The sequence below is a fragment of the Hirundo rustica genome, chromosome 6 (assembly GCF_015227805.2).
Source record: "Hirundo rustica isolate bHirRus1 chromosome 6, bHirRus1.pri.v3, whole genome shotgun sequence".
Classification (NCBI taxonomy): Eukaryota; Metazoa; Chordata; class Aves; order Passeriformes; family Hirundinidae; genus Hirundo; species Hirundo rustica.
Genome location: NC_053455.1, coordinates 12,742,191 through 12,753,006, shown reverse-complemented (window position 1 = coordinate 12,753,006; position 10,816 = coordinate 12,742,191). Strand labels below are relative to the sequence as shown.

The 10,816-nt window shown below is 39.8% G+C and overlaps 1 protein-coding gene across 4 annotated transcripts in view; it reads right to left on the bottom strand.

Annotated features, from left to right (window-relative positions):
- Nucleotides 1-3,099: 3,099 nt before the first annotated feature.
- BCL11B (BCL11 transcription factor B) overlaps nt 3,100-10,816 on the bottom strand; it is a 91,777-nt gene continuing 84,060 nt past the window's right edge. For all 4 annotated transcript variants that reach the window (XM_040067642.1, XM_040067639.1, XM_040067641.1 and 1 more), the window contains one exon: nt 3,100-5,111. In XM_040067642.1, the coding sequence (XP_039923576.1) occupies nt 3,100-5,111 (2,012 nt within the window). The remainder of the gene's footprint in view (nt 5,112-10,816) is intronic.

Sequence of the window (10,816 nt, the reverse complement as noted above, 5' to 3'; positions counted from 1 at the left end):
TTAAATCCCTTTAAAAGGACAAGCGTACAGTTAAAAAATTACAAGCTTCAGTAAAAATACAGCAAGTGCCTACATCATATGAATCAACCAATATCAATATCCATTCCAGAAGGGGAAGGAAAGGGGAAAAGGGGAGAAAAAAAGAGAAAAATAGGTACAGGTCAGAAACGTGATTTTTTTTTTTCTGCAAAGCAATAACAATATTAAGCACTTTTTTCTACGTACTTTTTCTACATGGTGTAGCAATCACCTTTTAATCCCCGAATACAAGATTCTATACATTTTTGAAATAAAAATTCAACACCCAAGGCAGAAAAAAAATTACTAAAACTCAAGACTTTACAGTTACAGTGACAAGAACAAATTTATAGACCCACCATTTAAATTTTACTGCAACATTTTCAAGGAAAAAGATTTTTTTTTTTTTCTTTCTGGTTTTGTAAAATGCCCAGGCATTCTCCATTATTACAAATACTGGTCCACTTTTACAGTAATCAAGAAATTTTAATATATATAATATATACTAAAACCCCGTCACCAAAAGAAAACAATATACACATGGCCATTATGGCATTTTTTTCAATAACCTATTAAGCAAACTTTGAAAAAAAAAAAAGATTGCTCAAACACACATACACACAATTTCTTTTTTACCCTTGTATGTATTCAATACTGTAAACGTATTTTAAGACAGAGTGCACTAAATTTAACTTTTAAAAAAAATTAGCCGTTGTTCCTGAATTGTTTTTTCTCATTCAATGATAGCAACTTGTAATTTGTGTCATTTGAGTTTTAATTCAGCAGTAAATCATTTCCATTCCATTTTCTAAGCAGCGTTGTCCTGAAAAAAAAAAAAGGCTGAGAATAATTCAGCTAATGTATGTCCGAAGTTGTGCTGGGTATACATCTTCATTTGATTGGGTCTTATGGCATTTTCGTCTCCACTATCTTCAACCAGTAATTCTTTTTTTTTTTTTTTTTTTTTAAGTAAATGTGGCTTTTTTTTTTCCTAAAGAATGTACTTTTCTTGTTTTACTTTTGTTTTTTAAAAGTCTTTCCATTTCACAAAAACATTTTGCATTTGTCTCAAGAGACTCAAATAGGAAGATCAGTTTTCAAGGCACTCACGTCAAATTGAATGGCAGTAGAAAAACTGTCCAATAAATTATTTTTATTTATTTTTCTTTATAGTGCCAGTATTGTGAATGCCATGCTTAGCAACACTGACACTTAATCTCAGCTGTTCCCTTACAGTTTAACCCACCTTTGGGCCAAGTAGAATATGATGTAATTTCTTGTTGAGAAGCCATTTTTCTCTTAACCACAAACAAAAGATTTAAAGTGCGGGTCAACATAATTAAAATCTCTAACCATAATTGTCTACTGTTTGCTAATATTAGTTGAAAAAGGCTTTTAAAAATTTGGAATTTGGAAGTAGAGCAGGTGCATTTGTCTTTGCTTTTATTTTTGTCTCTTGTATGCTTTTCTCTGAATACGATACCATTCTGTTCCTAATTAAGTTGGAAAAAATCTTACCGACTTCAGTTGGAGCAGAATCTTGCCAAGACAGGTAAATCAACCAGGATTTATTTTTCCCTTCTTTATAAAAGCATCACTGTACAGCATCTAAGACAGTTCTAATATTTCTATTCATAAACCAAATACCTATGAGCTGAGGCTTTTCTTTGAGAAATTCACACTTTCCTATCTTCTAGTAATCAACGACAGCAAATATGGACTAAAGTAGATGTCTTAAATTCAAATGTATGATTTTGTGGTTTAAAAAAAAAAAAAAAAAAAAAAAGATGGCATTTAGCTCCTCTGAGGTATGAAAATAATATTAAAATGCTCAAGATGTACTTTTATTGTCTCTGGGACGAGTCACAGGCAGGGAGGAGGGAGGGAAAAACATTCCAGAAAGTGACAAACTCGCATCATTATGTTGCCATTGCTTTTAACAAGAAGAAAGTATAGTACTGATAGTAATGCACAGTTAAGAATGTTTCTGGGTTTTGAGCGTAGCAGCCTTCTGCATCTACATCTTTTTTGTTGCTATAAGTTTAGTGCTGAAATCCATCTAAAAAAGGCCTCTATCTTCAGCGACATTGTCAGTGCTATGTATTTGATCCAATTTCAAAAGAAAGTGCTAATTTTAAAGATTGTTATCCGCTGTACAATTTTGTTTTCCCTAATCTTCAAGGTTATTTAAGAAGAGGAAAGAAAAAAGGAAGAAAAGGAAGGAAGGAAGGAAGGAAGGAAGGAAGGAAGGAAGGAAGGAAGGAAGGAAGGAAGGAAGGAAGGAAGGAAGGAAGGAAGGAAGGAAGGAAGGAAGGAAGGAAGGAAGGAAGGAAGGAAGGAAGGAAGGAAGGAAGGAAGGAAGGAAGGAAGGAAGGAAGGAAGGAAGGAAGGAAGGAAGGAAGGAAGGAAGGAAGGAAGGAAGGAAGGAAGGAAGGAAGGAAGGAAGGAAGGAAGGAAGGAAGGAAGGAAGGAAGGAAGGACGGAAGGAAGGAAGGAAGGAAGGGAAAGAGAAGAAAAAAAAGAAAAAAGAAAAAAGAAAGAAAGAAAGAAAAAAGAAAAAAATATTTCAGTTCAAATGCTGGCTTCTTCACAAGAAATTACACTCACTTAGCTTAAATTTCAACAAAGCAGCGGCCCAAAATTATAATTTTAAAAGATATGTTTCTCTCCTACAATGCAAGTAATCTCAGGCTATGACTGGGTAAAATTAAAAAGGGATACCCAACAAAATTTTAAAAGAAATTTCAACAGAAAGAATAAAAAAAAGTACCTGCACATGCCAAAAAATTACAAAAACCCAATAAATACAGAAATTATTGCACAGTTAAAAGGCTCCACAATTTTTACTGCCTTAATCAACCCTCGGGTTTAATAGAACTTTGTAGACACAGGTTATATTTAAGTGCCAAAGTCTGGCACCTTACCATAGTTATGCTAAGTTATGTTTACGGAGGCAAGTTAGGTCATCTTTTCTCAGTTGGCAATAGTTAAACTGTACAAATAAAATGTTACCTAGACCCCTGAAATTTTACCTAATGGAGGCGGGGGCGGGGGGGGGGCGGGGAGGGGGGATGGGGGGCCTTAGCTTCTTTCTGCCTGCTCAATTTTGACGTCATTTGTCAGCAAATGTTCTCCATGCCACTTTTTCATGTGTTTCTCCAGGGTGCTGTAAACACTGAAGGGCATCTGGCAAATGTCGCAGCGGTAGACCTCCTTCCCTATCTGGCCATGCGTTTTCATATGGCGCGTCAGCTTACTGCTCTGGGCACATGCATAGTTGCAGAGCTCGCATTTGTAAGGCCGCTCTCCAGTGTGGCTCCGACGGTGTACCGTCAAATTGCTGCAGTTCTTAAAGACCTTGCCACAGTACTCACATGTATCGCTCCTGCGTCCCTCCTTCGAACTGGGTCGCCCGGGGCCGGGTCCACTGATGTGGGGGGTGCTGCCTCCGCTCGCCGTGCCGCTGCGCCCTGAGAGCCCCCCGTCCAGCATGTCCCCCGGCGGAGTGGAGAAACGCAGGCTCCCGTTCTCCGATGAGTGCTCGGAAGAGGTCGCAAAGGGGGATTGTCGGGAGTCTGTGAATCCGAGGAACGGATCCTTCATGAAGTGCCGCGATGCTGCATACCCTACCAGCCACTGGGAGTAAACATTTTCAGAAGGTATTATCGTTGCTGGTGGCAAGTCCAAATCTTTCTCTACCTTTATTCTTTTAGAGGAATTGTTTAAACTGGGGCTTGTGATAGGTGTTGGCTTGCGGGGAAACAAGTTTGGGAAGGGTTCACCCGGGCCAAAGTTTCTTCCATTGACCGTACCTTCCTCAGTGCGGTCCAGCTCTCCTACCACTGAGTCTTCATCGCCCGGATCTCTCTGACAGAGGTCTCGAGGACACAAGTCTCGCTGGTCAGAGGACCTTTTCATGAAGCTACTCCTCTTCTGTTTCTCAGCTAACATGTCGTTATATTGCTGAATGGCACCTAGACTTACATTCTCAATGACTTTTCCCAGGACGAGGGACTTCTCATCCGGCAGCGACTTGGAGCCATTTTCTCGGTTACGACTAAGCTCTGAGTCCATACTAAAGCTCGACTCTGGCCGGCTCTCATTTTCAAGCTCCTCTTCCTCCTCCTCCTCCTCTTCCTCTTCTTCGTTGTCATGGCCCAGGGAAGGATCGCTCTCATTCCTGAAATCTGCCTCACTGGATTTCAGTCCCTCTCCAGTGAGCTCACTTGTGCCTGGCTCGGGGGAACTAGTGGTGGACAGCCCATCATCTGACCTGCCCGTCATGGAGCCAGCTTTATGCATATGCGTTTTCATGTGGCGTTTTAGCTTGCTGGCCTGGGAGCAAGCATGGTCACAGAGCTGACACTTGTAGGGCTTTTCTCCTGTGTGACTGCGCCGGTGCACGATAAGGTTACTCTGGAACTTGAATGTTTTCCCACAAAATTCACAGGACTTGCTCTTGGCCTGAGGCTGGGGAGGCGTAGTGCTGCTGGGGGGCATGGGGGGCAGTGGTGGGGTGCTCAAAAAAGGTGATTTAGGACTTGGCTGAAAGGGATTCAACAGACGATGCATAGGGTTGGTGCGACTGGGTGAGACTGGCGGAGGGGTGGAACTGTTTCCTGCCAGCTCTCGAAGCCTTCTGGAGAAATCCATCGCTGGGGACTCAATTGCCATGGGGTTTAAACGCATAACTCTGTCAAAGGCACTGGGATGCTGGGCAACTAACCCCATTTCTTCGGCACTAAGGCGATGTGGATCCAGATGATGACGAGGCGGTGGGCTGAACAGCGGAGGCGTGTTTGGGAGCCGACCCTCACCAAAGCCAGGGTGTTCACGCAAGATGGGTCCTGTCATGCGCAAAAGGTTGAAAGGGTTGTTGTCTCCAAGAAAATTCATCAGCGGGGACTGTGCAACAGTCTCCGGTCCCAGAGGAGGAGGGATGGTGATGCGTGGAGTAAGGGAACTGTTTGAAGGGCTTGTTTCCAGGTAGATGCGGAATCCATGTGTGTTCTGGGCATGCTGAAGCAAGAACCAAGCGCTATTAAAAGGCTGCTTGCATGTTGTGCAAATATAGCTTGAAGGCTCATCTTTACCTATAAAAGAAAAAACAGAAAGAACACTTAAAAAATAATACAGCAGAGAACATTTAAATACAGTTGGCATTCACTTTATTTTGCTAACGCATTTCCTCCTTGGCATTTCTGAAAGAAGGATTTAATTGCAATGTATTGACTGATATAAATTGTTGAACAGCACATTTACTCACTGCACTTATTCACTTAACATGTATGACAAATATCACACATACGCATTTGTGCTATATACATTTACATCCTCTAATTTGCAAATAAAACCTTCTTTTATGATATGTAAGGATCCAAATCCTTTCATGTGTTTATTCCACAAAAAGGAATTTGTTTCAAGGGATTTATGACTACGGACAAAAACCAAGAAAAATGCAGTGTGGTAGGTTTTACAAGGCACCTGTTAGGACCTTCACTGTCATTTTCACTCTCTTGTTTTATATATTTCATGCAGCAGTCCCCTGAGATCTTGCTGAATTTAATTTATACATGCTTAAGTCATGCCAGCACTTCCATTTTTAAAATACCACGTAGCTATTTACACAAAAATCCTATTCAAGTCAACAGGAGCTTGGAAAACATACTCTTGCATAAACCACTTTGACGTTCTTTTTGCCAAAACACCAAGAAGCCACTCAAATGAAACATCCGGTAATCAAAGCCGACAGCACAGTTGCAATTAACAGTAACAAATGTCGGGCCATGCTTGAACTGGGTCCCAAGAATTTCTGAGCCTGAGCCTGCCCTCCAATGCAGAAATGCTCACCAGAGCCAAAAACACTGTTCTGTTTGCTTTTCTAGCCTCTTGGAACAACTGTATAAAGGTGGAAAGCATTCCTTTAACCTTGATTCAGCTTTACATAAAAGACAGGCATGGACAAGTCTGAATCACAGTCATAATTTTGCTAGCTAGAAAATTCCGGTCCTGGGCACAATATAAACTGTGTGGTGGTATCTGCAAAAAGCACTTCCCTCCTTGTCCCCCCTCCTTTTTTCAATGTCTCTGCAAGGCTTTGATAAATTCATAAATATGTGTCAGCTTAAAAAGCATGATCCAGGATTTGTTTTGTTGTTTGTTTTTAAATGAGTGGGAGGTTTCCTGAAAAAATCCTGCCCATTTTAGACAATCTAAAATTAATTCCTTACTTGCTTGTTTGTTTATAAGAGCACACGTTTTGTCTAGCAATGGCCCCACTGAATCTAAAGGCGTTAAACTTCCTGAATGTTCAATACTTGAACCAAGCTTCCTGCCTGACCCACGATGGAACAAGGACCCAAGCAATGCCTGATTCAGCCCCTCCACAGGAGCTCAAATCCAAAGCTGAACTAACAGACCCTTTCTAGATGGGGGGCTACCATTCCCAAAAGCCTGTTGAATGAGCTTGAAAATGAAAGAGTTTATAGAGTTAACAGAATCACATTATCGAAACTACCCTGTGAAGAGGAATGACTCATAGCAGACCGAAAAAAAAAAAAAAAAAAAAAAAAAAAAAAAAAAAAATTAAACTTGGGCGCATCAAGAGAAGCTGATTGAATTCCCCTCTTCTGGCCGTTGCAGGAAGAATTGCTGCTAACAAAACCTACAAAATCTTAGACAAGGAGGCTAGAAGTTTATCTGCCCACCTATCAGCCTGTCAGTTTATTTAATCTTATCAACCAATATACATCCATGACAGCATAAAGGAAAAACTATGGATCAGATTGAGACTAATTTACAAAGGTAGGTGATAAATATGGTGCAACTCTTCATGCACTTATTGATTTAGTAGGGCTATTGCTGCTTTGGATAGCAGCTTTGAACCCTGATTTCAGTGAAGCTGTCTCTTCACAGCCCATAAAAAATGTACACAATACAGTGAGCATTTCTGCCTAGCTGGCGTGGCCCCCATGCCCTGGCCCCCCATTCTGTGTCTCTATGGGCTAGACACAGTTGCTTTGATTAATTTCTGACAATCACTATTGGAGAGAAACACAAGTTTGGGAACTGCCCTCGGCTTGGAAAAAAGTGCCTGTAACTGCTACTGACATTAATGAAAGCCGCATACAAACATGGAAAGGAACTGATACATTATCCCTTAAAAATCTACTAAGCACTGAGGCAGTTAAGAGGTTTTATGTTAGCTTTGCAGCCAAAGCAACAGTAAATGCTCCCATTACTACTTCAAATATTTAAATTTCTGTTTCTTACAGAAATATGATGAAAATGTCTAGACCTTTAACTTTTCTTGCACAGCAACATGTGCAGTATAAAAAGTGACAGAAATCACTGAAGCAGACTAAAGTATATAACATACTCTGTCAAAAGCTTTTTTAAACAATATGTTTTACCTCAGCTCACCCTAGAACAGATTTTAATAAAGCCCCTCACAAAGTGTGATCTAATAGCAAATGAAGTGCAGCATCTTACAAGGTCATATATCTTCAAATTAAAGAGTTCTCTGCACCCTTCACCTTCACTTTATCCACTCTAATTAATCAATTTATTACCCACAGCTGTTCAATTCCTTCATTTTTAAAGTCACAGCATGCATTCTTTTTTGTTGCGGGGTTTTTTTTCTTTAAAAAAATAAAGTGACTGAGTGTCTGTGTATATGCATGCATTCTCTTTGCTTAGCTCAAGAACTGACAGGAGGAAGAAAACAGCTGTGTATTAGGCGACAAGAGCAGCAACATGTTTACTTCAGAAAAGGCACACATGTAAGAAGAAAAATTCCTGAGCAGGCTGAGGATCAAGGCCAACCTAAAACTGAAATGGCTGATTAAAAAAATTACCCTCAAAATGGCAGCTGGCTGGATGCTTGCTATTACATGTTACATGTGACTAAGATTTTGTTCTGTTTTGTTTTGTTCTCCAAAACTTCACCTCCATGAAATTTAAGAGAGGAAAGTAAGTCCCTACTTTTTTAGTTTTCTTTCAGAAAAACAAAATTAGTGCTACTAGTGATCTAGGATTTATAAGCTAGCAGTTATAGGTCTTCTCTCCCTTGTTTGTTTCGTTTAGCTTTTATGTTACTCAACACTCCTCTTCAGGAGGCCTCAACACAATAGCAAAATTGACTGTAGCCTACCTGGCTACCAATCTTTGACTGATTCATGAATGTTCATATGTGCATATCTATATCTATATCTATATCTATATCTATATCTATATCTATATCTATATCTATATCTATATCTTTTCACAACCCTCAAAGACTCTCCCCAGACTACCAGTTTAAAAAAAAAAAAAAAAAAAGTTAATTACCATATTATCACTTCGTGGTTATCTTGCCTAAAAGTTGCCCTGAGCAGTGTAGATGCTCACTTTTAAGAAGAGAACAATGTCAAAAAGTCTTTGAAGATCCACTCCAAACATTTTTGTGCTCAAAAACTTGCTAAATATTTTAAACATGCCCAGAAACAGCCATGTACTGGTCTAGAATTATCCTTGTATTTAATAACGCACCTACACTATAATAGTCTTTTTTATAAGGCTACTTTTGATATAAGGCTATCTTAATCCCTTGCCACCTGCACTGAAGTCTGTCTAAATACCCACTTTATGACAACTAGCTATATAGTCTTTGCCATATGCAGTCTTTATCACTTTAGCATGTGCTTGACTTTGAGCATGTGAGTAATCAACATCAGTGAAACTTAAGCATAGGCTGAAGTGCTCTGTTGGATAGTGATGAAATTATTCATGTGCTTAGAGTCAAACACAAGCCAAGACTTCATTAATACCATTTGATGAATTGCACATGGTTTCAATCCTAAAGTCTGTAACTAGACAAGAATTTTGGGGCTGGGAGCTGAAGTGCAATTCTTTATTTTTTACAGTAGTTGGTATATATGATGTATGTACAGAAATGAGACATCCAGGTCACAGCTCCCGAGTAATCAATTGTGGCTTCGAGGCTGCAGCAAAGTCAAATAAATACTGCCAGTTCAGCTATGATAGAGGTTTGTAGAGCTGAATACTACTAAGACCTACTGAAATGGTGTTTCAGGTATTCAGAACACTATATAAAGGCTAGGAGGGATTGTCAATTTAAAAGAATGAGAGGATTAGGATAAACCCTAAGGTTTGACCTCATCCAGTTCCTGACCCAAAGGATAATAGAGGCATGGAATGGTTTGGGTTGGAAAGGACCTCAAAGTTCATCCAGTTCCAGCTCTCCTGTCATGAGTAGGAGCACCTTTCGCTAGACTAGGTTGCTCAGACTTCCATCCAGCCTAGCCTTGAACACTTCCAGGGATGGGACATTTCTAACTTCTCTGGGTAACCTGTTCGTGTGCCTTGCCAACCTCATAATAAAGAATCTTTTCCTAATATCTGCTCTAAACCTACTCTCTTTTAGTTCCCTCTTTGTTCTGTTACTACATGTCCATATCTATGAATCTATTCATATCTATGCCAGCTGCTCCCATATCCTGCCTCAAAGGCCACCAAATGGAGAGTCTACAATCTTTTTAAAGTCTACCTCATTCCTTCTCTCCTTTACCATCATTAAGATTCCCCAAGTGCCTAATCTAAATCTCTCTTCCTGCAATTTAAGATCTTAATATATTGTCCTACCCAGATGTGCATGCAAAACACAGGAAACAAGTTAGTCTGCACCTCACAGTTATCATCCAGCCCAAGGATTGGCACTTTGTGTCTTTTACAACCCCTTCTACCAATTTGATTTGGAAATGTTGAAGGACAATTTGCTTTGTATTGGACTAATCTGTGGCCATGCTGACTATTTCCACTATGAAAAAAAACTGTCCTCTTTCCAATTTGAATTTCTGAGTTCAACTCCCAACCATTAAATCTTGCTGCATTTTTACCTGGGAGATTAAAAATCTCTCTAGTATCTTCTCCTAAAGCAGGTAATTATAAACTACGAACTTATTGAACACTCTTCCTTTTCTGCATATTATGACAAAAGATGGTCTTTTCTAGAAATATTAAAATGTGTTCCCTCAATTAGTGCATGACAGATTATGTTCCATTCAAAATGTCAAAGCAATAATGAACCTTCTTATTTTTCATGAACAGCTTTATACAAAGCTGAATTCAGACCCTGCCTCCCGAATTGTTCCCTTACAGGGGACAGTGAGAAAATACAGGTCATATTAAGACTAGGCTGGGTTTGCAGGCATCTACCCCACTGCACCAGCCAGCCTGAATCCCTGATTGATCTGCTCCCTGCAGTCTGACTCGCATCATTTAGTGATATGCAGATCTTCCTTGCCCAGTTGGTACATAACTTTCTACATATCCTGAGTGCTGTGCACCTTTACCCCAGTGATAAAAATTTCCCTCAAAATATCCTCAGTTATTCTGGATACCATCAAACAATAATCAGTGTGAGATAAGAACTGTTGAACAGTGTGAGATAAGAACATTATTTTCTGCTGAGCTACAGTGACATCCAGTGCCTTATGAATCCTCCCCTCAGCACGCCTGAATAACTCCATTAGCCGTAAGAGGGAATGAACTCCCCCTAATTTTAATCACCCACCCATAACCCCTGCCAGGACTGTGGTGAAGACCTGCAGTCAGGTCCATATAACCACTGCCATTCTTTACCTCTAGCAGTACTTTCCAGATAATGTTTCTGGTTCCATTTTACAAAGTTACAACAGCAGCAATAAAAATGTTAAGGAATTTTAAAGCTGGTTTACTGCACCTTTAGAAGTTCAGGAAAAGTAGAAACTTGCGAGCTTTTACAGAAAGGACACCTTTT